This window comes from Penicillium vulpinum, assembly GCF_028829585.1.
Source record: "Penicillium vulpinum strain IBT 29486 chromosome Unknown utg000001l_segment0_segment0, whole genome shotgun sequence".
Lineage (NCBI taxonomy): Eukaryota > Fungi > Ascomycota > Eurotiomycetes > Eurotiales > Aspergillaceae > Penicillium > Penicillium vulpinum.
In genome coordinates, this window is record NW_026643241.1 from 7,027,621 (window position 1) to 7,053,609 (window position 25,989).

The 25,989-nt window shown below is 48.1% G+C and overlaps 10 protein-coding genes across 10 annotated transcripts; 6 read left to right on the top strand and 4 right to left on the bottom strand.

Annotated features, from left to right (window-relative positions):
* Positions 1 to 368: 368 nt before the first annotated feature.
* On the top strand, positions 369 to 1,747 carry N7479_002509 (zinc-binding alcohol dehydrogenase family protein; the record flags this gene model as incomplete). Its single annotated transcript, XM_057250206.1, has 3 exons — positions 369 to 682; positions 738 to 843; positions 899 to 1,747. The coding sequence occupies 3 exons, from the start codon at positions 369 to 371 to the stop codon at positions 1,745 to 1,747; spliced, it is 1,269 nt and encodes a 422-aa protein (XP_057114638.1).
* An 889-nt stretch (positions 1,748 to 2,636) lies between these two features.
* Positions 2,637 to 3,225, top strand: N7479_002510 (Phenazine biosynthesis PhzF protein; the record flags this gene model as incomplete). Its single annotated transcript, XM_057250207.1, is given in 2 exon segments — positions 2,637 to 3,065; positions 3,076 to 3,225. 2 exon segments carry the CDS (start codon positions 2,637 to 2,639, stop codon positions 3,223 to 3,225), a joined length of 579 nt encoding a protein of 192 aa, XP_057114639.1.
* A 1,018-nt stretch (positions 3,226 to 4,243) lies between these two features.
* Positions 4,244 to 6,225, top strand: N7479_002511 (Dehydrogenase multihelical; the record flags this gene model as incomplete). The annotated part of the gene is made up of 2 exons (XM_057250208.1): positions 4,244 to 4,899; positions 4,965 to 6,225. 2 exons carry the CDS (start codon positions 4,244 to 4,246, stop codon positions 6,223 to 6,225), a joined length of 1,917 nt encoding a protein of 638 aa, XP_057114640.1.
* Positions 6,226 to 7,293: 1,068 nt separating this feature from the next.
* N7479_002512 (lactonase family protein) lies at positions 7,294 to 8,632 on the top strand (the record flags this gene model as incomplete). The annotated part of the gene is made up of 2 exons (XM_057250209.1): positions 7,294 to 7,685; positions 7,807 to 8,632. 2 exons carry the CDS (start codon positions 7,294 to 7,296, stop codon positions 8,630 to 8,632), a joined length of 1,218 nt encoding a protein of 405 aa, XP_057114641.1.
* A 486-nt stretch (positions 8,633 to 9,118) lies between these two features.
* rfeD (uncharacterized protein) lies at positions 9,119 to 10,982 on the bottom strand (the record flags this gene model as incomplete). Its single annotated transcript, XM_057250210.1, has 5 exons — positions 10,864 to 10,982; positions 10,582 to 10,750; positions 10,364 to 10,515; positions 9,876 to 10,289; positions 9,119 to 9,796 (listed from the first exon to the last, which is right to left on the bottom strand). The coding sequence occupies exons 1-5, from the start codon at positions 10,975 to 10,977 to the stop codon at positions 9,119 to 9,121; spliced, it is 1,527 nt and encodes a 508-aa protein (XP_057114642.1). The 5' UTR covers positions 10,978 to 10,982.
* A 2,145-nt stretch (positions 10,983 to 13,127) lies between these two features.
* N7479_002514 (type 1 glutamine amidotransferase) lies at positions 13,128 to 14,147 on the bottom strand (the record flags this gene model as incomplete). The annotated part of the gene is made up of 1 exon (XM_057250211.1): positions 13,128 to 14,147. One exon carries the CDS (start codon positions 14,145 to 14,147, stop codon positions 13,128 to 13,130), a length of 1,020 nt encoding a protein of 339 aa, XP_057114643.1.
* A 1,128-nt stretch (positions 14,148 to 15,275) lies between these two features.
* On the top strand, positions 15,276 to 16,674 carry N7479_002515 (TauD/TfdA family dioxygenase; the record flags this gene model as incomplete). The annotated part of the gene is made up of 4 exons (XM_057250212.1): positions 15,276 to 15,578; positions 15,641 to 15,906; positions 15,977 to 16,237; positions 16,311 to 16,674. The coding sequence occupies 4 exons, from the start codon at positions 15,276 to 15,278 to the stop codon at positions 16,672 to 16,674; spliced, it is 1,194 nt and encodes a 397-aa protein (XP_057114644.1).
* A 1,763-nt stretch (positions 16,675 to 18,437) lies between these two features.
* On the bottom strand, positions 18,438 to 21,236 carry N7479_002516 (anaphase promoting complex subunit 2; the record flags this gene model as incomplete). The annotated part of the gene is made up of 2 exons (XM_057250213.1): positions 18,438 to 20,699; positions 20,754 to 21,236. The coding sequence occupies 2 exons, from the start codon at positions 21,234 to 21,236 to the stop codon at positions 18,438 to 18,440; spliced, it is 2,745 nt and encodes a 914-aa protein (XP_057114645.1).
* A 550-nt stretch (positions 21,237 to 21,786) lies between these two features.
* N7479_002517 (V-type ATPase assembly factor PKR1) lies at positions 21,787 to 22,287 on the bottom strand (the record flags this gene model as incomplete). Its single annotated transcript, XM_057250214.1, has 1 exon — positions 21,787 to 22,287. The coding sequence occupies one exon, from the start codon at positions 22,285 to 22,287 to the stop codon at positions 21,787 to 21,789; it is 501 nt and encodes a 166-aa protein (XP_057114646.1).
* A 1,264-nt stretch (positions 22,288 to 23,551) lies between these two features.
* Positions 23,552 to 25,463, top strand: N7479_002518 (General substrate transporter; the record flags this gene model as incomplete). Its single annotated transcript, XM_057250215.1, has 5 exons — positions 23,552 to 24,074; positions 24,154 to 24,626; positions 24,679 to 25,024; positions 25,078 to 25,154; positions 25,218 to 25,463. 5 exons carry the CDS (start codon positions 23,552 to 23,554, stop codon positions 25,461 to 25,463), a joined length of 1,665 nt encoding a protein of 554 aa, XP_057114647.1.
* Between the last annotated feature and the right edge of the window lie 526 nt (positions 25,464 to 25,989).

A 25,989-nucleotide genomic window follows, 5' to 3' on the forward strand; every position in this document is an offset into this window, starting at 1 on the left:
GAGGTAAAATGTTGATCTGTGATAGGCCATTACCGGAGCGAAAGAGGGCCTTGGTCTCCCCTTATCACTGGCGTTCTTTTCATTCCCCGCATCTCCGCACCCTTCAGGTTCGCAGCGAGATTTCGGACTTGGCATCCCCGAAAACCTCAGGCCAACAATATGTAGATTGCAGCTCCATAGTCAACCCTAGTTAGCATGTAGAATAAGCTCTATTTAGTATTTAGAACAGGACATGTCTCTTGATTTGAGCATTTAATTACCCAAGCTCCCCTTGTCTTACTTTCATAACTAGGTTCTTTTCCACATCTAGTTTGCTCGTAGTGAACTACACACACACACAGACATATATACATCGATCATCCGGCACAATGATGACCTCTACCTCGCCCTATCCCCATTCCCAGCTCACCCAGGGACTTGCGCCTGCTAGCCCATGCTCTATTGCCTGCTCATGGGCTCCTCTCCCATCAAGAAGCGAAACTAAAGACAACACATCATGTTCCATCTCTAGCAGAGTTGTGGAATATTCGGTACCGACATCACAGATTGCACTGGTATTACAAGGGTTACGCCAGCCATATACCCTAACCCCGGCCCATCCAGTTCCCTTGGTATCGCACCCCGATGAGCTCATGATCAAAATCCATGCGATCGGGCTTAATCCAATTGACTGGAAATCAGTGTATGTGCCTATATACTGTTTCTCTGTAACCAAAACTGACATCCCTACTATGTAGTGACTATGGCTTCGGTATCCCCTGTCTCCCCTACATTGCTGGTCGGGATTTTGCTGGTGTGGTTGTCAAAGCATCCCATGGGTCTGCATATGCAGAAGGCGACATGGTAAGCAGGAAACGGGTTTTTCTATAATGTATACACCCGCTCACAAGCCATCCAGGTCCTTTGTGCCTCCACAGACTACCGCGATCAACGAAAAGCAGCATACCAAGAGTATGCTGTCGCCCAAGAACACACTGTTTGCAAATTGCCGTCCCATGTCCCTGTCACACACGGTGCCGCCCTGGGGGTTGCCTATGTGGCAGCCGCCTTAGCGCTGGGAGTATGCCTGAGCGTCCGGTTCCCGGCCCTGACAGGCAACGATCTGTGCGATATTATGCGGTCATTACCGCCCGACTCTTTCCCTGCCGATGTTCGATCCGAGTGTCTGGAGTCTATCAACGAACACGAGAGACCTTGCGAGGGAGATTGGGTCGCCATCTGGGGTGGGTCGTCCACCAGTGCGCTGTTCTTGTCCCAAATTGCTAGCCTCGCAGGCTTAAAGGTCATATTGGTGGTGGATGTGGCGAGACACGGAGCAAGACTGGCCAAATCTGGCTGTGTTCTCGTTGACTGCCACGATCCCACTAGGGCTGTCGTAACCATCCGTGGCATCACCCAGGGAAGCCTCCGATTCGGAATCGATACCGTAGGCAAGGAAACTGCAGCACAACTCGCCCAATGCCTAGAAACAAGCACGGAAAAGAGAGCCCATCTGGTTGCTTTGGCGGCGCTACCCAAAGCAGAGGTGCCAGGCGTTGTTTACCACTCTGTGCCTATGAAGATCTTCCACGAGGTGCCTGAAATTGGGAGATGTCTGATGCTCTGGCTGGGGATCGCTTTGGAAAAGAATTTACTATCCCTTCCCACAGTTTCCACGATTCCAGGGGGTTTGGGTGGAATCAATGCAGCCTTGGATCAAATGCGCCAGGGCAAAGTGTCGGGCAGACGCCTGGTCGTTCCTCTTTAAAGTGTATAGATCTTGTCCTTTTTTCTTCCTTTTTTCTTTTGCACTGTTGGCCTTCTCTTTCTTACTTGAAATTGCAAATATTCCCTCCTAGCAACGAAGAAATACATTCTACTTCAAAAATAGCACGAAAATATTATCCATCCTCAGGCTTTTGCTGAATGCATACATCTTGAATTCTAATCCCCGCGTCGCCATTTTGTCGCAATCATAGTGTCTGCGTTATAATTTTGCCGTGTCCTAGGGCCTTGAAGGTTTTGCGGGAGACTAATGATGGTTGAGAACATACCTATACGATGTGATCCAAGACAGAAGAATGTGGCGAATACGGGGGGAAACACGAGGTAGATTTTGGAGGCTCAATTTGGTGAGTTATATTAAATGAACATTATTAGCTGAAGTATTTGATGGTTTCACACTTACTTACACTCCAACACATTTAGTTCATCCTAAATATAATATACTACAATCTACTATTTCCTCTGCAAAACTCCTACAATGTCTAAGCTTTGCTACTATATAATCGACGTCTTCTCATCTATTGCCTACCAAGGCAACCCCCTCGCGGTGATAGACACTACATCCACCACTCTCACCTCGGCTCAGATGGAACTACTAGCAAGACAATTCAATCTATCGGAAACAACGTTCATTTGTCCCCCAACAGACCCAAAAGCTATCTGGCGCCTGAGGTCATTCCTTCCTAATGGAGTAGAGGTTATTGGAGCTGGTCACAACTCGCTCGGTGCCTGGTGGTGGATTGCAGATTCAGGGCTTTGGGGAGACATAAACCAAAATAGGAAATCAGATCAGACCCTACTTTCAACAACTAGGCAATGATATTTTACCTGTTGGGGTATCGCGTTCAGAGCTAGGAAATTTTGTTGTCTCAATGCGCCACGGTCAACCACAGTTTTTGAATCAACATACGGACCATCATTCCCTTGCTACATCTCTTAGGATCAGGGCCTGCGATATTGGGCTAAGACACTCGGATGTCACACTCGACCGGGCAATGGTGATTACCACGTCGCCTGCTCGTCACTCCATGATTCCGGTTCAAAGCCTTCATGTCTTGGGAACTGTCAGCTTTGCCGATAAGGAAGGGATTTCAAAGGAACTTGCTAGTACTGAAAGCTATAACAGTGGGGTATATGTTTTTGCCTCTATACAGGATGAGTCGGAATCAAACACTCCAAGATTTGTGGCCCGGTTTTTCAGTCCTGGAATTTCAATGGAAGACCCAGCCACTGGTTCGGCTGCTGGGCCTTTGGCTGCTTACTTGTGGGCGAACAATGTTCTGACCTATGCGGAGAACGGAGTATATCCAGTTGAAGTTGTGCAGGGTATACAGACTGGGAGGCGATATTTTGAGCATTGAGCCAAATAAGGAAGATTCGTTTAGCATCACGATTTCCGGAACTGGCGTGCTGGTTGCACATGGAACTATCGCGATTCCTAGTTTAGAGCTTTCCTTTTGAGAGAGCCTTCGTCAATATGACACAAAATATCCAATATTCAAAATGTTTTCTTTACATTTATCTTCTTGGTAGTCTCTGACTCTCACTTCTTTTGTATACCTTGGTGTTTTTAGGTGTCGAGGTATCTTGTATGGCCTGGTATGAGGCATCGACGAATTATTGTGGAGAATAATATATCAAAAGACGAAAAAAATGCAAGATCTCCGGTCTATTGGAACTAGAGGGTAGAGGGAACAATGCATGACAATCTGCATAGAAGGCACAAAGAGTTCATTAGGGGACTAGATCATAGCAGCCAATACGGAGTAGAGGTTGTGTACGTATTCGATGGTGGCCTGCATATCCAGGCCAGTTTGCAACTGGTAGCGCTGTAATCTATCGTGCATAATGATGCGGGACTCTGCATCTCAGCAGGCATTTGCATATGCATCCAACGTGAAGATCGCGAAGTACATCAGGTTTGATGCCTCAGGTTGATATCTCAACAATGACGCCGTCGTCTATTCTTCCTCTGCGCTTCTAGAATAACTATTCAAAGTGGTTGACCAATTTTGAGTCATTAATAGTCAATATTCAGTGGATTCAAATGCTCAACATCATCGTGAATCCCAGCCACCACCCCAATTCCCTCCCTCTAATACAGCTACTATCCCAAATATATGTAACCATAGAGCCAATTTATTGGCCTTCACAGCAGTACAAGCCTACGCCGTGATACGGGCGAGACTTTCTTTCTTGGGAACTCATACCGGTAGCGAAGCCCTAACATATCTAATGGCCTTGAAATGGTATACTACGACCCAAGTGCATAGAAAGATGGAAATCACCGTAAAATCTGATCCTAGAAGAAAATAAATATAAATACAAGGTATACTACACTCAACCGTCGCTCGATCATATGCTAGGTAAAATCTACGCTTTTCCCGCCCTTCACGTCATATCTACATACCGTTTATACACCAACACACATCTACATTGCCACCTCCATTACACTCCTACCTATGTACCTACCTCCAATATGGGCGTCAAGCCCAGAATCGACCGCCCGGTCGCAGTCATCGGCAGCGGCGTCATGGGCCGCCGGATCGGCTGTGTCTTCATCGCTGCTGGCTACCATGTCCATCTCCGGGATTCCTCGCCGGTGGCCCTCCGCGAGGCGGCAGAGTACATCGATCACCACAAAGCCGAGTTCTCGTTGATGCCGCGCATTCATAAGGCACGCGAAGAAGATAGCCAAGGAAATGTGGATGATCCCAATGTTCACACTTCCATTTCTCAGGTTGACCTCGAGTCATCTACTTCTGCACCTTACGGTATCTGTAAGACTTTTGATGATCTCGAGCCTGCTATTTCCAATGCTTGGTTGATTGTTGAGGCTGTGCCTGAGGTGCTGCAGTTGAAGATTGATGTTATGGCTGACTTGGATAAATACGCCCCGGCGGATTGTTACATCGGCTCGAACAGTTCCTCTATGAAGTCACGCTTGATGCTTGTTAAGGTCTCCCCCAAGCGTCAGCACAAAGTTTTCAATATCCACTTCGCTATGCCTCCTTCTATCCGAATGGTCGAGCTGATGACGTGTGGCAAGACCGATCCCGATATCTTCCCTTACTTGGAGACTGTCTTGGGTGAGTGTGGCCTATTACCAGTAACAGCTCGCCGCGAATCGACCGGGTATTTATTCTTCTTCCAAAAATATAGCCACATATAACACATTAGACTGACCCAAAGTCATATAGATTCGTCTTCAATCGCATGTGGGCAGCAATCAAGCGCGAAATCATACACATCCTCTCCGAATGCGTCAGCGACCCCAGCGAAATCGACCTCCTATGGGAGCACATGTTCAAGAACGGGCCTCTCCCCTGCCAATTGATGGACCAAGTCGGCCTTGACAACGTCGCCTTCATTGAGGACAACTACATCCAGGAGCGAGGTCTCCCCTCAGCCCCGACCGTCGACTGGCTACGCAAGGAATATATCGAACAAGGACGCCTTGGCAAGAAGAGCGAAAATGGCGGCCTCTACCCTCCGCTTGCGAAATCCTCTTCGGCAGAAGCGACTCCAGCCAACCCGCACAGCGCCGCAAAAGACATCTACCTGCTGGACGTTGGCCTCGGTGGAAACACCAAGGACGTCTCACAGGTGCACTCGAACGGCAAAATCCTACGCCTCAACCTCGCAACTCAAAAGCTCACCCCCGTCGTGGTCGGCCAAAACTTGCCCGACGGGATCGACGTGTCATTGTCGGCACAGCGCGTCTTCTGGACGAATATGGGCCGCAGCACGGCCGCCTGTGATGGCTCGGTCTGGTCGGCTGATTTTGACGGCGGCGAGATGAGATGTATTGTCCCCGTTGGACAGGTGCAAACGCCCAAGCAACTCGCGGTTATCGAGTCGCGGAGAGAGGTTTACTTTTGTAATCGTGAGGGCACAAGCGTGCACCGCTGTGATTATGATGGTAATAACCACGCTATCCTGGTGCAGCGCCGTACGGAGCCTGGCTCGAGTCTGTTGGAACAGATGACACTTTGGTGTGTAGGTGTTGCTGTGGATTCTGAGCGCAGTCTCTTATATTGGACACAGAAGGGGCCTTGCAAGGCTGGCCATGGCCAAATCTTTTGCGCTGGCTTGGATATTCCTCCTGGCGAAACTGCTGAGAATAGGACTGATATACGGTGTATGTGGAACAAGCTGCCTGAGCCTATTGATATTGAGTTAGATAGCGAGAGTCAGACCCTGTACTGGACGGATCGTGGGGAGCACCCTTTCGGCTGCACGCTGAACCGTGCGTATGTTGGTGGTGAAGATATGGATATGGAAAAGGTTATTCTAGCGCGTCACTTCCACGAGCCAATTGGGTTGAAATTGGACAAGGCGAACGACATTGTGTATGTGGCTGACCTAGGTGGCAGCTTGTACTCAGTGTCGTTGGAAGATGGAGTTAAGACTGAGCTTGTGCGCAATGATGCTTGCTACACTGGTTTGACTCTTGTTTAGAGAAACGCATTCAAGGTGTATGAATATTTGGTCTGGGTGCGGACCTCCATGTATCTCAATAAATGGTGATGTTGATATCTCTGTGGTTAGGTAGGCACCAGACGTGCCACCCGGGCCATCAGGAGAGGAAGAAGATGGGAAGTAAAAGTCGGAGGCGAGGGGGGGTTTATACCCTCAGCACATGCACCTTTTCAAAATAAAAAATTGCATACTTTCCTATTTTGTCCTGTATCTCATGACATGGTCGCACCTACCCGTCGTATGTAGGAAAATGAAAACAAATGATTTTTAGATATATCTTGCACACTTCTATGCACATATGTAGTTATTGCGCCTTCTAGAACAAAGAATTAACCTTGGAAGTGCGCAGAGGAAACGTTCCTGTCTTTTTTGTCCCCTTAGCCTCAAGCTTATCCCATCATAGCCAGCCTGAAAACCACCGAAGGTGCGCCAAGACTGTTTCTTTTAGTTGCAAGCCTTCTCTGCAACATATTCCGCTAGTAGCATGTCCAGACGAACCAATCCTCAAATGCCGAATGAATCTCCGTTGATCCTCCGTTGATCCTCCGATCCCTGTTTCATCATGGTGTTTCAGTGAAGAAAACCCCCACACAACATGGGGTGTAACGGAGCTAAGAAAGTAAGAAATAGTACGTTGTATTCAAATGTATGCACCTGTCTATGTAACCGTGAGAAAATATGACGATGTGGCTTAAAGACAGAATGGATACAGAATGGATACTACCCCAGTCCCGTAATTATCCCCTTAACCCTAATTTTCCGGCCCATATGGTCTTACAATAATTGCATGAGATATATGCACAATTGAAACAGACTAAAGCAATACAACCTGAACACCCGTAGACAATGTCACCCTTTGTCCCCTATCTACCCCTCGATTCATTCCAAAACATGCACGGGTAGCGCTGACTGCCGATCCCACGCGTTGATCGCGTCTTACCTATTCTATCCTTTCCCCCATCTGTTACTAACTCCTCTATAACTACCTATATACAACCATCCATCCCACACCAATTCATAGGTAGAAAAACCTATCAATTCCTCAATATGCATCTCCAAACCCTCCTTCCCATCCTCTCCGTCTTAGGAACAACCTCAGCTGCCGTTGCCTCCAAACCCGCAGCCCACCTCTGGGCAACCCATTACAGTGGCGATGTCTACTCCCTAACCTTGAAGAACAATGACCTCTCCATATCGCAAACCCTCAAGACATGCGGCGGCATGCCAAGCTGGCTGACCCTAGACCCGAAAACCCGCACTGTCTACTGCACCGACGAGAGCGGCAGTGCCGATCCCTCCACGCACGGCTCACTGACAGCCCTGCGTGTCAAGTCGGACGGCACGCTGCGCGAAGGCCCTGTCGCGCAGGCTGTCGGTGGCGGCGTGAATAGTGTTGTCTATGAAGCGGGTGGGAAGAAGTTCCTTGCGATGGCGCATTAGTATGTTTTTTTTTTTTCTGTTCTTCTTACCTACATTCCCAGGGTCTTGGTCCTGGTCTTACCCTGCATCTATTATGTTTATTGTGGATATGGATGTAAGACCGTACTAACAATCCAACAGCGGAGGCTCGGCCATCTCAACCTTCGCTCTACCAATCAAACAAAACCAGCCAACCCTGCAAGCCTTCCATTTCAACTTGACCAGGCCAGGCAAAGTCGATCAGCAGGACTCGCCGCACCCCCATCAAGTCATCCTCGATCCGACCGGCTCGTTCATCGTCAGCCCGGACCTAGGCGCGGACCTGCTGCGCGTATACGCGATTGAGGACGGCGGCAAGCTGTCAGAGTGTCCGAGCGTGAACATCACCTACGGAAGCGGGCCACGACACGGCGTATTCTGGACAGATGGCACCGGCCAGTCGGCCGACGCTGGGCCGAAGAAGACGGCGGCTATTGGTGAGACGAAGCTATATCTCGCTAATGAGATCGGGGGTACGATAATGGTGTTTGATGTTGCATACCCGAGGTCTGGATGTCTGTCTTTTGAGAAGATTCAGACAATGGTGCCGTACCCCGGGGGTGTTATGCCTAAGGGTGCAACGCCGGCTGGGATTAGTAGGGTTGGGGATGATATTTATGTTTCTATTCGGAGTGATCAAGGATTCCAGCCGAGTGATTCAATGGTTCTGCTTGATCGGTCACCAGTGGATGGGTCGGTTGAGTTGCGAGACTCGACTTCTGCGCTTGGAAAGGTGCCGCGGACTTTCGTGATTAATCGGGCTGGGGATTTGGTTGCCATTGGGAATCAAGCTTCTGCGACGGTTGCGATTGTGCGTCGGGATCCTAACACGGGGGAGTTGGGTGAAGAGGTTGATGTTCTACAGGTTGGCCAGCCTGGGACAATCGGGCTCGCAGAAGGTCTCAGCAGTGTCATCTGGGATGAGTAGATATTGGTATATAAATAAAGAATTGGATGGTGTGGGAGAACAAGAGTCAGTCCCTCCCACAGCCGCAGCTCTCTTCTATAAACAGCGCAGAATGAAATCATTGCACACAAGTTCGCATCACATGTAAGACTTGAAAGAGCATCAAAAGCATGTACCTCATGACCAAAAGATATGTCCACACGAGCCCCAGAATGCGGAAAGAAAGAAAATGTAGACCTTTGAATGGGGAAGACCAGCTTCTTTGGGCTTTTTTTTGTCGGAAACCTGTACCGAAAAAAAAACCTGGTCTGGAAGAAAGCAACTCCTGCAACATCGTCTGGATGATGGATCCTGCCAGATCCTAGTAAAACAAAACAAACAACAAACAACAAACCCAAAAAGCCGATTGAATGATGAAGAATAAATAACAATGTAAGAATGAACGTGTATCAAACATCAGTCGTAAAATGCGTAAGGCCAAAATGTAGGCTCTCTTCTTGAAGTCGTTCACTTGATGTCGATTTGGAATGCTTTCCATTTGCCTCCCACCGTTCGACATCGTGGACACCCGCGAGGACCAGGGTAACTTGTTGGTCCTTGTGATGTATTATTTAATAGCCCATTCCCAGGAGTTCGGAATGAAGCGGGGGGGCTTGATATAAACATGCCCACACATTCGCGGCAGACTCCACAGATGCACTCCGTACAGGCATAGCACTCATTCAGTGCCGAGGGTCGTTTGCAATTAGCACAAAACACCTGGACCTCTTTGTTGCGGAAAGACGCCGGAGTAGGATTGGAGAATCGGTGTTGTTGGCGCTGAGAGATGGACGGAATAAGATTCATAACTGGGCTAGAATCGGAATTTATAGACGGCGCGATTCCCGAGACCGATGATGCAAAATTTCTGCCGGATGCTGAAGACATGGAATCAAGCGATGATTCAATAGATGGGAATGGTTCCAAGTCGCTGTCACGGCTGCGGTGGTTCTCGTATGGTGGTGGGGTCAATGATTTGTGCAAGGGCGAGGCAGCATATGAATGCGGTGGGAAGGGCCGATGTGAAGAAATTGGAGGCAACCCTGCAGATTGGAAAGCGGGTGGTAGTGACGAGCGATTTTTCACTGCAGAGGGAGCAGACGTCACATTGGAAAGTAGTGGGGCAATCGTTGGAGACTGGCCAGCCTGGATTTGGCGGGTGAGCACCGAAGGAAAAAAAAGAAGAAAAAAAAAAAGAAGGGTGCAGAATTGCATTTAAACTCACCTCTGAATAGTGCTCATCGTCTACTTCGGTTGCTGACGTCGCAGCTTCAATCAAATCCTCCCAGCGCTTGCCTTGCGCCCAGGCCGCAGTTTGCGGCTCTGCTGAAAGGGCTTTGCGGTCAGTGAGGCTTGGTCGCCGCCCAAATTCCTTTGATTTAGGACGATCCTGCTTAGGTTTCCGGGCAGATTGAGTAATGGAGGATTTGCGCGGGCGGCAAAATTTGTCTCTCCGCTGGATTGGCGGTAATGTGGATGAGCGACCGGGCGGGGAGTGAGTGAGAATGGATGGAAGAAGCTCGCGAGGACGAGGCGTAAACGGTGGAAGAGATTCCTGCTTGAAATGGTCGCGGAGTGGGGGAAGTTCAATAGCTCCACGCATGCGAGGATGACTCAAGTCAGTGTCCGAATGGGTATCCTGGGGAAATGCGGGTCAGTGCCACTGTGGAGAGATTCAAGGCTCAAAGCCCACAACAGCCTAGAGCGACAAACCATGTCTGTGTCCCAGTCTGAAGTCAGCCGATGGTGGTGCAGTTGTGCCAGGGCAACCGCCGCAGTAGCTGCAGCTGGGTGGGGTTCATCTAAAGCTCGAGGGGTAGCCGGGGATCCGTCAGCGACATAGACGTCTCTTTCCGGCGCCACATCTGTAGGTAGCCGTCAGTATACTTGTGTAGCGAGAAAGCCCAGGCAAAGTAAAGCAAGAAACTGACCTTGAGGTCGCCGAGGTTGAGCAGGTTCGGGGGGCGACAGCTGCACCCGTTGCTCGAGCGGGGTGTTCACCATTAAGAGGAAGCTCTCCTCGGTAGCCGGGAGCTTCGGGATGTAGTGGTTCGGATGCGCACGTCGAATGTGCTCCTGCATGGAGCGATACCGTTTTTCCTGGAGCACCAACCGGATTAGTTTGAGGTTGACTCATATAGAGTTGCACGAGAGGGTTATATAGCTTTCGCAAGCTGTCTAAGGTGATAGGTGGGGCTCAGACAAATACTCACACCCAGGCATCTTTTTCGACAATTGGAATTATCGTTGTTCTTCAAGGGACAGACCACCTCATTATTGGCATCAGTTACCGAGAAAGAGCTGGTCAGTGAGCTTCGAGGAGGCATGGTGCATATGTTCATCCGAGATCTCGGGAGTTGAAATAAAAAAAGGAGGGGTCTAATAAAGAAGTCAAGCACAAGCACAGACAGGGTTTATGTGAACAATAGACCGAAATGCAGTTCAACATGCTATGGGGCAGAAGAGAAGAAGGAGGAATTGGGAAAAAGGGAAAAAAAGAGGAAAAGGAAAAGGGCGGCTCATACATTCAGAGTACATCGCCCTCCTGTAGTTGTGGGTGAAAGTCACTGGGGTATTACGGGTAATTACGCAGTTTGCCTTATTTCTTATTTCTTTTTTTTTTTTTTTTTTTTTACAAAACTCCATTCTTCTTTTATTTCAATTCTTATGTTTTCTTTAATTTCTAAATAGTCCTAATAGCTCTAGTCAGGAACAGCTTATTTTCTCTTTTATATTGTTACTCATGAGCTCGCATACGTGGCTATCGTGGCTATCGAGTATCGATAACCCAAAAAGAGGGGCGTGCAGCTTTGAGCTTCCCTTGTAAAAAAAATCCCCCATTCTTGGAATGTTCCACACCATTCAAAAATTTAATGAAAATTAAAATGAACGGAAAAAAAAGGATTGGGACCGTACGGTATAGACTGGTATTTAAATACAACCCAATAGCACGGCTTTTCGGAAACCCCGGTGGAACACCGAGCTTTAGCCATTTTCATCTGTGCTTTTTTTACATTTATCTGATGTCTATAGATGCTTCTACTCGGAGTTTTAATAATATACATGCACATACATATAATATATCTGTATAGTTAACATCTAAAACGATGTAATTCACAGTATCGGGAAAATAGAAAAGGTAACAAAAAAAAAAAAAAACGGTCACGATAGACGTTATCAGCGGCCCCTCCGAAGCTCTCCCCAGCTCCCTGAGCTCTCTCATTCCAGAAGGGAGGGAAGCTCCGGGTGGCGAACCTAGCGCCACGTATTGTAATCTTATGGTATTGATATTTCCACGGTTGTATTTCTTTTTTCAAATGTTGAATGTTCTAATTTTATACATGTAATTTTGAATTGTATATATGCTACATATGTACGGAGTACAAAAGTAAGAAACATAAAATAACCCTTCGAAATAATGCAGAGGACAGAGCTCTTCCTCATAGTGTAAGCGCGTGACTTCCTATGCCCTACCTAAGTACAACATACTAATAGTCCATGGGTACTTCCAAGTATATAGTAATCTTTAACTATATCAATATTTTTTATCTCTCATATATATTGCGTGAGTACCTATCCCAGCTCCGACCTCCTCCGTTTATCAACTTTAATACCTCAATACCTCCAATACCCTGTATAACCAACTGCCGATGAAGAGCATCTAAAAGCAGCCTGATTGGCCCCCAATCCCCACACAGTCACCAATTACCTTCATCCTCATTGGTGCAACTCACACGCCATCCCAATTCTGGGTGGTCGTGCAGGGGATCACCGGAAAAGTCTGAGATTTCGAGTTCGAGGGTTTCAGTAGGTAACACTGTATAATTAATAATCTGATACAAATAGCAGTTTATAGTACTCCTTTTTATATATAACTAGCATAAAATAATATAAAAGCTGTTATCAAATCTTTATCCGTACACCCGAGAGTCAAGCATGTCACGATCCACTTACAAAAAGGTGGAGAGCTTGCGAGGCTTTCAGCTATCTTATCTGCATCGCTTAGAACATTAAATTTCATGCCTACGATCACATAATCCAAATTACTTCCCAGGTATCCGATCTCTCGGATCTAATGCAGCACTATGGCCATTGTACTCCGTACGTAATCCTATTTCCATCCTTGTTTAAACCACAATCCCTGCAAACCAGCATACCTGCGTATCATGCAGGGTCCAACATCATCACGGTAACCCAGTATGTCGCCACTAAGGGGTGGCTGAGAGCTGACCACGAACTATAATGACTCGTGCGCCCGGTTCGTATCCCATAGCATCCGAAACCCTTACCGCGGGGTTTACCTTCAAGGGATTCAACCTGAAAACTCGCTCAGCAGCCAAAAGGCAGAACCTGGCTTGGATCACACAAAGTGCCCAATAACTGATAGAAAGCGTAGCTTTCCCGCTAATACTGCTAAATCCCACATACATATCCAAGCTTCGTCATATCTCACACCCCGACCGTAAAAAAACCCCCATCAATCTAGTGGAGGTGTAATCATACCAGTACTAATACCACCACACCCCACTAAATCCCCATCATTCCCATCCTCTCCAGCAAAGAATAACAAAACCGCCTCAGCTGCAGCCTTGGCATCATCATCATCATCCAACCCAGGAATGCGCGAGCGATAAATCAGCTCCAGATACTCTGCCACAAGAGTTGCCGACCAACCCGCACGACGCCCAAACTCCTGTGCAAGCTCCCCATTCACAAAAGTGTCAAATTCAAAGTGACCCTGGTATGTCAGGACCCGGCCAGGGTTATAGAGACCTTGGATAGCGCACTGCGCACTACTTCCGATACTAGACCACGGTGCCGGCAGTGAGATCCCCGCCTGGTCCGCAGCAGCTTCAGCCTCGGGGGTCGGCACGACTGCATCACCGTGGATCAGCTGTATGCGAAATGGGTTCTGAGCTGTGGCACGTGCAAGAGGCGGGAAGCGTGCGGTGAATGAGGGCTCGAGGGTGATGGGCTGGATACCCATTTCGTACCCGGCGAGGGAATGCGCGACGTGGAATGTTGATGATGGTGAGTGGTTTGTGTTTTTCGTAGTGCGGAGAAGGGCTTGGGCAATTATCTGGTGTCCGAAACAGGAGCCGAAAAGCTTGATGTTTGGGTAGTGGGTGTGCACTGTTTGGATGTAGGATTGCATTGCGTGGATCCAAGGGTCATCATCGTAGGCTGAGGATGCTGAGCCCGTGATTAGGATTGCATCTATTGGACTCAGCGGTCCATTGGCGTGAGGCTCGTCTGGAGACTGCGGGTTTGTTCGTAGTGTTTCCAGAGGAGGTAGGGACCCGCCAACGGCATCGAACGCCGTTACATGGACGGCAAGAGATCCTTTTTGGAGGGTTTCTGGATTTTTATTCAGGCGCCGCGCGGCTGCTTGCAGGAGCACGCGGAATTGCGAGCTGTATAGACCCCGCGCTTTGTATACTGAGAGACAGGGAATGTCGGCGTCTAGCACAGCCACGTGGATCTTGTGTTGGGCCATGGGCATGAAACTCGGGATTCTATTTTAACGAATGTAATGTGCCAAATGATAAAATATGATATGTGAGTTTACGAATATCAAAAAAAAAAAAAAGGCGGAACACTCCGACAAAAGGCGTTCGCATCCTAACGCCTGATAAGGATTTGAGTAACCTGGTGGGGCATCCCAAAGAGGAAATCGAATCCTTGTCTGTAGAAGATCTGAAGGAATCAGGAACGACATCAAAAGTAATAAGAAAGGTATGAACTATTTATACAAAATACACAGTTAAAAGGAGAAAGGGAAAACAAATGTTGAAATAGTGCATCCACAGACCATTAATAGGTACAATAAGATCAAGAAGCGCGAGAGCAACAATATTTTCGGAATATTAGTTATCTATATAAGACAAAAAATTTGAGATATATATATCCATGGGTATAAGCTGAATTGTCAATTGCAAAGAGACTCGGGTGGTTAAGAATCAAGGTGTTCTCTACCATGTGCTCCCCAAGCCCTAAGACCAACTTATATCTCTCGCCCGATAGATTATATATATTTTTGAGTCGATAGATTAGATCTGCCTGAAGCACTTCTTCTTTTGGATCTAAACAACCCAGCCGGTTCATGCATGATGATCAGTTGTAGTTAGAATATGTTGTGCTAGAGGATAACCTTAGTTTATCGGCCGAGACTGTGACTGGCTGATTATAATGTGCACAATATATATTAAGGTACTTATGTTGTACACAGCTAGATCTAGGATCCTCGGGTACTCCCTTATGTTGATTCAACATTACTACTTGATAACCAAGAGTATTCACGTTTATATATATACATACTATTCTTTCTATGTGTACTGGGGCAATATCTTCAAACCAAATACTTCGTACGTAATCCCCCACTGGGCATCACAACATTCTACCCCGCAAATTGCGCCATCTTGACTCTTCAGCTCCCAATCAGTTTCACTTCCTTACTAGCCTTGATTCCATATAGAATATTGTGAAAAAAATATTGCATCTTGTCACGCCATATAGTCCACTACATTGCTCATTTATGTACCTGGTACGGAGTACATAGAACAATATAAATACAAACTGGTAGCCCTACATTTACTGATCTATACATCATATTTCCTTAATAACCATGGCTCCCGCTGCTACTTCTTCTCTCCCAACTGCTCCTCATGATCTCACAGGGCCCATCTCATGGGATCTGTTTCCAGATGGACTGAAAACCACTGGCCAACATCCCCCACTATATGACCATATCATCCCCTTCGAGAAATTCCCTAAACAAATCACTGGTCCAACAGTCTGGAAGGCCGAGGATTACCGTCAGAACCCGGAAAAATGGACGCACGTCTTCACCCAGGACCAGATCGATGAGCTGAGCTCAGCATCGGATGCTTTCCTCGCATCTAAAACCCCGCTGACCGGAATCTCAAAGGTGAGAATGATACACGCATATATTGAAAAACACGAAACCGAAACTAACCATAGCTCCAATAGACCAACTTCCAACTCCCCAATCTATCCGCCTACCTGCGTGCCCTACGAGCAGACCTCATCGACGGCAAGGGCTTCATCCTCTTCAAGGGCTTCCCTGTCGAGAAATGGGGCAACCACAAGTCCGCCGTAGCATACATGGGTCTCGGCACATATCTCGGCTACTTCGTCAGCCAGAACAGCCGTGGGCACGTCCTCGGCCACGTCAAGGATCTGGGTGAGGACTCGACCCAAATTGACAAAGTGCGCATCTACCGCACTAATGCTCGGTGAGTTTGACAGTCTGCAGTGAATGCGCAAGCACATAAAACGAACAATCAACTGACTTCCCCCACCCAGCCAATTCTTCCACGCCGACGACTCGGATATCGTCGGCCTGCTCTGCATCGCCAAGGCCCTCGAAGGCGGCGAATCAGACATCGTCTCCTCCCACCATGTCTATAACGCCCTCGCCACAGAACGCCCAGACGTCCTCAAAACCCTCACTGAACCAATCTGGTACTTCGATCGCAAGGGTGAGACAAGCAAGGGACAGGAAGAATACATCCGCACCAGCGTGATTTACCTCGAGCGCGGTGAGAACGGCCGTGTCTACACAAAGTAAGTTCCATATCCAACCATCATAAACCCCACCCTCATAATCCTCCATTCAAGTATCTAACAGTTTCACCAGATGGGACCCATACTACGTCCGCTCCCTCAGTCGCTTCAGCGATGCAGGCATCATCCCCGCGCTGTCAGATGCACAACAAGAAGCCTTGCGCGTGCTAGAAGAAACATGTATGCGTTTATCGCTGCACATGATCCTTGATATCGGCGATATTCAGTTCCTGTCTAACGCGCACGTCTTGCATGCCCGCACAGCATACACAGATCATGCCCCCCCTGCCCCACGCCGCCACCTTATGCGTCTTTGGCTGGCGACGCCTGAGAATGAGGGTGGCTGGAAGTTGCCGTTCTGGGATAGTAATGAGAAAAAGAGGGGTGGAATCCAGGTTGATGACCAGGTTCCTGTTGCGCTTTTAGATGCGGAGTGAGTTTTGGATTGACTGGGTTGCTTGCGGGCTGGGGAGTATATATATTTGAATGATACCATTTTTTTTCTTCACTCTTCTCTGGGTTGTTTGAGATTGGGTAGACATATGGTAGGGTTGCTGTATAGATGAGAAAATAGTGGACTTCTTCCATATCATCGCCATATAACAGTACCTTGAATAGCATTTAATAGTACTCCTAGTGATTTTAGAAGACAGGGGGTATAGCATTGTATCGGTGTTGGCTCTTGACCAAATCTCCTCATTTATAGTTGATATGTCTAATTTGACGCGTCTATCGTTCTTCTATTATTGCATTTTCTTTGTTTTTGTGTGATACCTCCTATCCTATCACTCTTATATAAATAGCCGGCCATCTAGTTACGCAGTTGTACTTTGATTCTTTGGGTTCAAGATGATATTAGAGACGCTATACTTGGGATAATTCTCGGATTTTTCTTTGGATTCAGAAAGTGCAAAAAGCCGAATAATAAAACAAAGGCAAGACATGAGAAGAGTTTAGTCAAAGTCTAGCAGGCCTGTCGGTGTGATCGGCCTGCCCATGTACCCGCATAGCTCGTTTCGTATAGAGGACAGTGCAACCCTTTTTCTTGGGTATCTGGATTCTTTGGGGTATTTTGTCCTGCGATGTCCTTGTCTGGGTATTCAGCTGAGTACGTGCCATCAAAACTTGTATATAAATCCAAGATCTTGGAGAGGAATCTCCAGAGCTCGTCTCGGTACCAGCGCACACGTGCGGTCAAGCAGGTTGCCGGAATTATATCGCCGGAATCCCTCAAGTTTGACTTTACTTCCGGAGCTTAGTCTCTCATCCACGATTGATTTTGTGTTTATTTTCATTCATAGTTCGATTCTATGGCAGGATACAAAGTGAGAAGGAATTATTGATGAAAAGGTTTCAGGAAAAGAACGGAAGCCCCTGTACGCGCAAGTATGTGCGCCTTCCTTTTTGGGTGACTTCCCTGTGATGAATCGTCACCTACCCCTATTGTCTTCAGCCGCTGGCAAAATATAAATACTCGTCTCCTCTCACATTCTCTCTCCTCTTCTTTCTTCTCTCCTCAATGCTCCAGGTCTCACATTGCACATCGTGGTTCCTGTTGTCCAGTGAAGGTACCCTGAGGACACTGGGATCTTTGACGCGGTCCAGGTTAGGCTGAAATTAGATTGGGGCCTTGGGTCCTGGTCTAATGGCACGAAGCATGTTGTGGCCCGGAAAAGTCCCTCTGGGACTTAGTACCCCCACGACCTCTGTGGATACAGACTGTACTTTCTTGGGTTCTCCATTGACCGGTCAGGAGCTGAACACCGTGCTCCATGAGCCAATTTTTTGTTCTTTCCACGGAGATAGCTCTCCGTGACTCATGATCTGATCTCTCTCATGGTTCTTCCTATTGTCTGTTCTTCATCGTATGTTGCCTGTTTTCTGTTTCCCATTGTGCCTGTTCTCCATCCTTTTTTTTTTGAGTCTTAAGTGAGATCAACCCATGTACTTGCAAAGGACTGTGGGGGAAAGAGAGTCAAGTTAATTGAAAGATGGAAGTTGTGTCTGAAGATGCAAGTGAAGTTGGTTTATGGGGTGATGAAGAAGAAGGGAACGACAGTCTTGGAAAGACCCTACGTTGTTAAATATACCAAATCAACCACTCTTTCATTCATAAATCATATTCTTTAAAGGGTATTTTGTACATCTGTCCCAGCAACGCCAAAAGAAGAAACAAGCTCCGCCCAACAGACGCCTAGTGCTAATGCAAGATCTTGTAATTACCCCCGTTAACAATCTCTAACTTGCCCTTCGAAACCATACCACTCAAAAACTCGCGCAGCTCCTCGTTGCTGAATGGGAACCCGCCAGGAACAGCTATCTTCAGCATCATGACAATACGATTCAGAGCCATTGGTCCTTGGTTTGTGAGCATGCCCACAATGAACTGCCAATGCACATTCATTTTCTCCATCGCAGCCGCCTCAGCAGATTCCTTTGCTGCTGCTGCGGCCGCCGCTTCAGCCGCCGCGGCTGCGTTGGCCGTGTCGCCCGCCTCGCTGTCCGATGCGTCGCTGAAGTCACCGGCTCCGTGCGCATGGTGTTCATCATCTTCTGTGGGGAGGACTTCTAACACACGGAACGTATCGCGATGTACTTCGGTGAGGATGCGTTTGCTGACCCAGAAGAGACAGGCGCTACGTATAAGCGGAGGCGTCATCTCGAGCTCTTCGGCGAGTTCTGGGATGGTTCTTGTAGCGGGTTCGCTCGATTCAGATTGGAAGGCATAGATTACGGTTGCTTGCCAGGTTGTCACTTCGTCTTTGAAAGTGTGGTTCTCTAACTCAAGCTCGACAGTGACTTGGCCTAGGGCGTTGCGCCACATGAGCTTGCGCGAGTCCTTGCGCTTTTCAAAGCAGGTCGCGTAGCGCTTTTGCAGTTTGATGATTTCATCGGGAACCTTGAATTCCTGTTCTTGGAACTCTGGCCAGAAGAAGCGTGACAGAATCTTGGCGTGGAGTTTTCCGACGCCTGCTTGTTTTCGATGTCCGGACAATATCTGATCATTCCGCACGGTGAGGTCGAGACGTCGGGAGTCAGAGATATCTTTCAGCATCACCTCGCATGCCTGCAGTGCTGAATCACCGAATCGGACCTTCAGCAGCTCTAGTACTGTAATCTCTTGGTCGTAGTTCTGGCGTTTCTGGATGAGGCGGTCTGCGAGAAGAGTCTGCATTTCCTTCACGAATGTTTCCTTCGAGTCGAACAAGCTAACTAGACTGTCAATGACATCTACACTCCTTGATTTTTTATAGTCTGGAGCGGCATCGACTGGATCGGGCATCCAGTATAAATCGTCATAGTCTAGTTCGCTCCTGTTGTTTTGCATGGAGTGATGGTGGACTTTGGTCAGCTCTGCCGCTAGCTCTGCTAAGTTATCGCCGGTAGCCGTCGGTCCGTCGGCTGTTGCAGGGTCCGCCAATAGACCACTAACAATCACCTTGACGGTGTCATCGCGGTCTCTCAAGTATCGCCGGATCGGTCGAGCTATGCGATCCAGCAGAACACCCTTGGGGTCCAAGATATGGAATGCTCGAATGATCGAGATGTAAACCTGCAAGATCTCGACTGTAGAAGCGCCGGGATGCAATAATCGCTGGAGCAAGTTAATAGAAAAGAAATGCGTCACATACAATCGTGCTCCAGACGAGTTGTTTGTGAAACGTCGCAGATCCTCCACCGCTCCACTGCTTGCAGGCCAATCAACAACTACATCGAAGAGCTCGCTGACTCGAAGCTTGCCCAGCCGAGCAATACCCATCACTCGCCACTTCTCCACGTCGCGAAAGCTCACTTCTATCGCCTCGGATTGGGTTCCAGCGAGGTCAGAATCGATGATGGCCAGAACCTGTACAACGAGCCGTGCATAGACATTTTCAATCCATTGTTCCAGGTGCTGTGGTGCGGTTGAAGGCGACTCCCATTCACCAGTGTACGCGGCACGAATGAAGTCTCCCATCATGATGTTCATCACGTTGGCGAACACCTTCTGGGCCTGGTCACCGCCAAGCCCGACAAGCTGCAAGCCGTTGAGAAATGCCAATAGTTGATCTCGTGCAATCGTCACACGGCCATCTTCTCCCTCGACCATCATATGTGCCTGGGCTTCGGGTGATTCTTGCCTCCAGTCTTTGTACGAGACGGAGTATGCCCGCTCCATCTCCGTTCCATCGAGACTCATTCTGTCCATATCGAAATCTTCGTCCAGGGTATCAATGCCTAGAATAATCACAGCATCTTGTGTAAGCTCTCTGGCGAGAAGCGGTGAGATATTCTTCCATGGTAGACTGTATTGAACCACCGTATGAAAAGCACGCTGTAGTTGAGCCAAGAACCCTCCTTGGTGGGAAGGAGCTATCAACGGAAGCATGTAGTGCACGACGGGAGCGAGATAAATTCGACGCGCAAGCTGTAGGCAGTCCACGATTGTCCGGAGTAGACCTTCTGCCAGGGATTTTAACAGCTATAAGATGGTTAGCACGGAGAGATCAACCAATTTCAAACACAACATCCATACCTTAGATAGCCCAGTTCGGAAATTGACCAGAAAATGCCTCCGAATATCGTTCCCGTACCATTCAAACAAGGTCCACGGAGAAGTTCGCATAAGATACTCTAGAGCCTCGGCCGTCTCCTTCGACGGAGGGCTGAGCCGGTTCCATTCTTTCAACATCTGACTTCCATCAGTATTCCGGAAATTGTAAAGCAACTCAAAGCCCAGATTGGGCACAGACAGAAATTCTCTGGCTGCCTGCCGCGCTTGGTTTAATGTGTCTTCCTCTGGGGACGCAGCATCTGTCGATCCCCCAATCGTCGCGAATGAGGTTGATTGTGAGTCTGCTTTGAAGGTTGATGAAGAGTCGGTTGATTCTTGGAACGATATGACTGGCGTCTGCTCGCGTTGGAAATCCGAGGGCGGGTGGGCTTCAAGAGACGCAGGGGAGAAGACGGAGCCACAGACGCGCCTACGTCCCACATTGAGGGGTACGGTTGAGAGCATTTTGATCAAGGGACATCGGGCATTGTGAGGTGCAGCTCGCTATTGGTGTTTTTTCCGTTGCTGCTTCGGTTGTATTAGATGGTTGCCTCTGTTATGTTGCGACGGGGTTCAATGTTTGGATTGGAGGAAAGTCACGTGCATGATTTGCTTTACTAAAGCGTCGACTGTTTACTTTATTTTATGCGGTCAATGTGTTGTTTTGAATTTTATTGTTAATGGATGTATTAAAAGAGAAGGAAGATGTTAAGCTATTGCCGAAATCAAAATCTAGCGCGAGTTACTGTAACTTGCACCATCTACATACTATGGGTGTCGCTCCGAGACAAATAGACAAGACTTTGCTTATATACGAATCCAAATCAATAATCAAATCCAAATCCCAGCCAAGGCATGCAAAAGGTTGACACCGAGTCTGTATCACTATAAACGCGTCCTACGCATTCGTTGAGAGGTCCGAGACCTGGTAAACATGCAGTGTGCAACCGTGTTCCACCAAGGCGTGTGTAGATATTTCGAAGCAAGGTTTGTATCCTTGAGTGCCAAGTACCCTTCAAGACCGACTATCATCAACCTTCTCCCACTCGCTATCAGTGCTCCCATACCCAGACCCCTCACCCCCAGTGTTGGGTCGCTTCTTAGGATCGCGCGCCGTGGGCAGCAATCCGGACGTTGCACTCCCGGTCGCGACGGCACTAGACTTGTTGTCTGTCTTCTTCGCGACGAGGTCTTCTGTCTCCGTTTCGCTATCGGCGCTTTCTCTTACGGGACTCTTCCGGCGCGTCTTCGCGTTGTCCTCAGACTCTTGTTTTTCTTTCTCGGCCTCCTGCGCCTGCTGGGCAAGCCGCACCTCAGCGGCGAACCAGTTGATGGACCACCATAGTCCAGCGCTGATGATGGATAAGGCGACGAAGTGGAGGCTGTAGGTGGCTAGAAGGAGGCCGAGGAAAACAAGTTGGAGTGCAGCGAAGGTGACGTTTGTCGCGATCAAGAGAGTCGGGGTGGGTCCTGGGGTAAAGATGCTGGACCACAGGTCTCCCATGAAGGAAGCCATGATTCTCAGAGTGAAATGGGAAATCCGAAGGTTGCAGGATGAGGGGGTCGGGAACTGGAATCCGTGGGGGGAAAATGGTTACCGGAATCGACACCGCTTAGGCTTGGGCTCTTCTCCACGTTAACCTTGGAAGGTGGACAATGAATTCCGATGCAATTTATCAAAGGAGCTGGCTTTTGGTTGAAATTTACCCCAAAATACCCCGTGGGGAATTTTGTCTGTACATTAACTACAATATGCTGTACCTCTTCTACCTATCCCACCTGGTCTACCTAAACTGTTCAGTCATATGAAGGGGATCAGGCCTATGTCTTACACCATCACGGGATAGATCGGCTTATAGTCACTTGACTTTCGGAATGCAGGCCCGGCCCGAAGGTGATAGAGTTCAAAGACTGTGCCTTTGAACTTGGCAGGTTCCGTCATCATCATTGGGTGTGATAGGGTGATGTTTACATATGTCTACGGGTAGGTACATACATATCTGATCATGTCTAAATGCTTAAATACCTATATACGTTTAAACTAGCTATGGAAGTTCTTAATATTTATACAAATACAGAGAGAGAAAAGACAGGAGAAGCTTATATCAGTATTGATATAGACACCTAGAGCTGTACAGAGTACGGAGTAGTGACAGACACCATACGGAGTACTATGTCATAGGGCTCAAAGCAAAGTGGATCTGTATACAATACAATGTTACAGGGATGACCTTGTCCATCTTCTGCTTGGCCTATGCCTATTTCCCCACGAATAGAGTATATGGTACCGAAAGGGGCGAGAGTCCAGGTAAAGGGGCTAGCTTCTCAAGAAAGTTGGCGTGACAGCCTTATCTCTCAAAAGCCGAGTATACACCCCAAAGGAGGTTGAAACGTCCAAGAACTATGCCAATAGCCGTCACCAATTGACGATGAGGTATTATCCATGCCCTTTCTCCGTGTTTTCCCCACAATCGCAATAGCGCCGATCTTCCCCAACCCCCCTAGCCGAAGGGTCTGCCACTCCGTCATTTACCCTGACTTAGATCCCAAGCCTCTATCTCATTGGCTGTCCTAACCGGAACCCCCCGACTTCTCTATAGGCTCCGATTCACGGAGGGAATAAATGTCGTATACTACTACAACTAGGTAACTAGGCAAGATAGGTATAAATATCGCCGGGGTGTCTCCGGAGTCAAGTTTGAATATCAAAGCATTTGCTGCTTTAATCAAGGAGCATAATCTTCGAGCTTCTTTGACTCGCCTCTCAATCTTCTTTCAACATGGCTGATATCCCTGCTACAAAAGAACTATCCCACGATCCCGTGGTAGAAGGCTTCTCTCACCATGCCGACGACATTGCCTCTGACCGCGAGCCCTATGGCCCACCCGGTCTGCGCGGTCTCGCAGCCAACCCATTCGTGGTCCTGTGTGCCGCCTGCTCGACGCTGGGTGGTTTGCTTTTCGGTTATGACCAAGGTGTTGTGTCGGTGATTCTGATCATGGAGCAGTTCTTGGTGGAATTCCCACGGATTGAAGAGAGTAATCCTGGCTCAGGCTTTGCGAAAGGATTGTTGACGGCGATGATTGAGCTGGGGGCTTTGATTGGTGCTCTCAACCAAGGCTGGATTGCGGATAAAATCTCGCGACGGTATTCAATTCTCGTCGCTGTTGCTATCTTCACAGTTGGCTCTGTGATGCAGACTGCTGCCTATGGTTACCCCATGTTGACCGTGGCTCGGCTGATTGGTGGTATCGGAATCGGAATGTTGTCTATGGTTGCACCATTGTACATCTCCGAAATCAGTATGTTTTCTACTCGGAGGGTTTTCCTTTCCTTCCTCACACTATTGGTATAAATGCTTACTCCAGTCTTCCCTATCAGGTCCTCCCGAATGCCGTGGTACTCTCCTTGTTATGGAAGAATGGTGCATTGTTCTCGGTATTGTGATTGCCTTTTGGATTACCTACGGCACACAGTTCATGGCTGGTGAATGGGCCTGGCGCCTCCCTTTTCTGCTCCAATTGATCCCGGGTTTTGTGCTGGCTGCTGGTGTATACGCTCTTCCGTTCTCACCCCGTTGGCTGGCTTCAAAGGGTCGCGATGAGGAAGCTCTTGCGAGTCTCTGTAGACTGCGCTCCCTGCCAGCCTCTGACAGACGCGTTCGCCAGGAACTTATGGATATCCAGGCCGAAGTGCGCTTCCACCAAGAAATGAACAGAGAAAACCACCCAGATTTACAAGGTGGTGGCAGAAAGAACTCCATTCTGCTGGAGCTTTCTTCATGGGCCGATTGCTTCAAGAAGGGCTGCTGGCGTCGAACTCACATCGGTATTGGACTGGGGTTCTTCCAACAGGTGAGACTTTTTGTATGTGGAGCTAAATGACACCTGCTAATCATATGGATAGTTCATCGGTATCAATGCTCTTATCTATTACTCTCCTACACTCTTTGCGACGATGGGACTCGACCGGAGCATGCAACTTATCATGTCCGGTGTCCTTAACGTTGTACAGTTAGTGGGTGTCACTACCAGTATCTGGACCATGGACGTTATCGGTCGTCGCAAGTTGCTTATGGCTGGAGCAGCCCTCATGGCTCTATCCCATATTATTATTGCCGCTTTAGTCGGGATTTTCTCTGTTGATTGGCCGTCACATAAAGCGGAAGGTTGGACCAGTGTGGCCTTCCTACTATTCTACATGCTTGCCTTTGGAGCTTCTTGGGGACCTATCCCATGGGCTATGCCTTCCGGTATGTACCTTTCTCCATTTATCATATTAATGGCATCAATCTGACATATCCAGAAATCTTCCCTTCTTCCCTTCGTGCCAAGGGTGTTGCTCTTTCAACCTGCTCCAACTGGCTCAACAACTTTATCATTGTAAGTTTGTCGCTGCCATGGTTAGTTCCTCAAATTTCTAAAGCAAACTAACTATTTCTGTAGGGTCTCATCACCCCGCCTCTTGTCCAAAATACCGGCTACGGTGCTTACGTCTTCTTTGCCGTCTTTTGCGTACTCGCCGGAGTGTGGACTTTCCTTTTTGTGCCAGAAACCAAAGGCCGAACCCTCGAGCAGATGGACCATGTGTTCAAAGACAATTCTAGCGAAGAAGAAAAAGTCAAGAGGCGCGCGATTGAGAATGAGCTGATCCGTGCCCAGTATGAGAATGTGCATCAGGAGTTTGCATGAACCAATCTGCCTTACTATGAATCTATCAATTGAGCACTAGCGCATGCTCTCAGATACCCATTCCTTTTTTTTTCTACCTTAATTAGCATAAACAAGAAAATTCTACGATTTATGACTTACATGAGTGAAAACAACATCCATGCAGGTGGATAAATAAACGATCATCAATCCGGCACTTGCCCAGCGTGGCCGAGATCCGAACCGAAATTTGCGAAAGCTTAAACTTGGTTGTAAGAACTCTAAATGGTGGCATACGCCTATATTGTTACACCCTGGAGAATTTACATATGTCCCTTCCGGAGACAGCACGAACTACAAAGAGCCTCACAGAACGAATCTATAATTTTATCAATCTAGTCAGGCAATGGCGCCTCTTGAAGTCTCTCTCAGGACAGTATACTTCAGAGGCTTCAGAATCTTCCCCGGAATACCATGGATTTTTGCAAGTGCATCTTGCCAACAACAAAAAACGACATGAAAAATGCCCTTACTAAAGCGTGGGTGGTGCTGCGCCCTACACTATAGA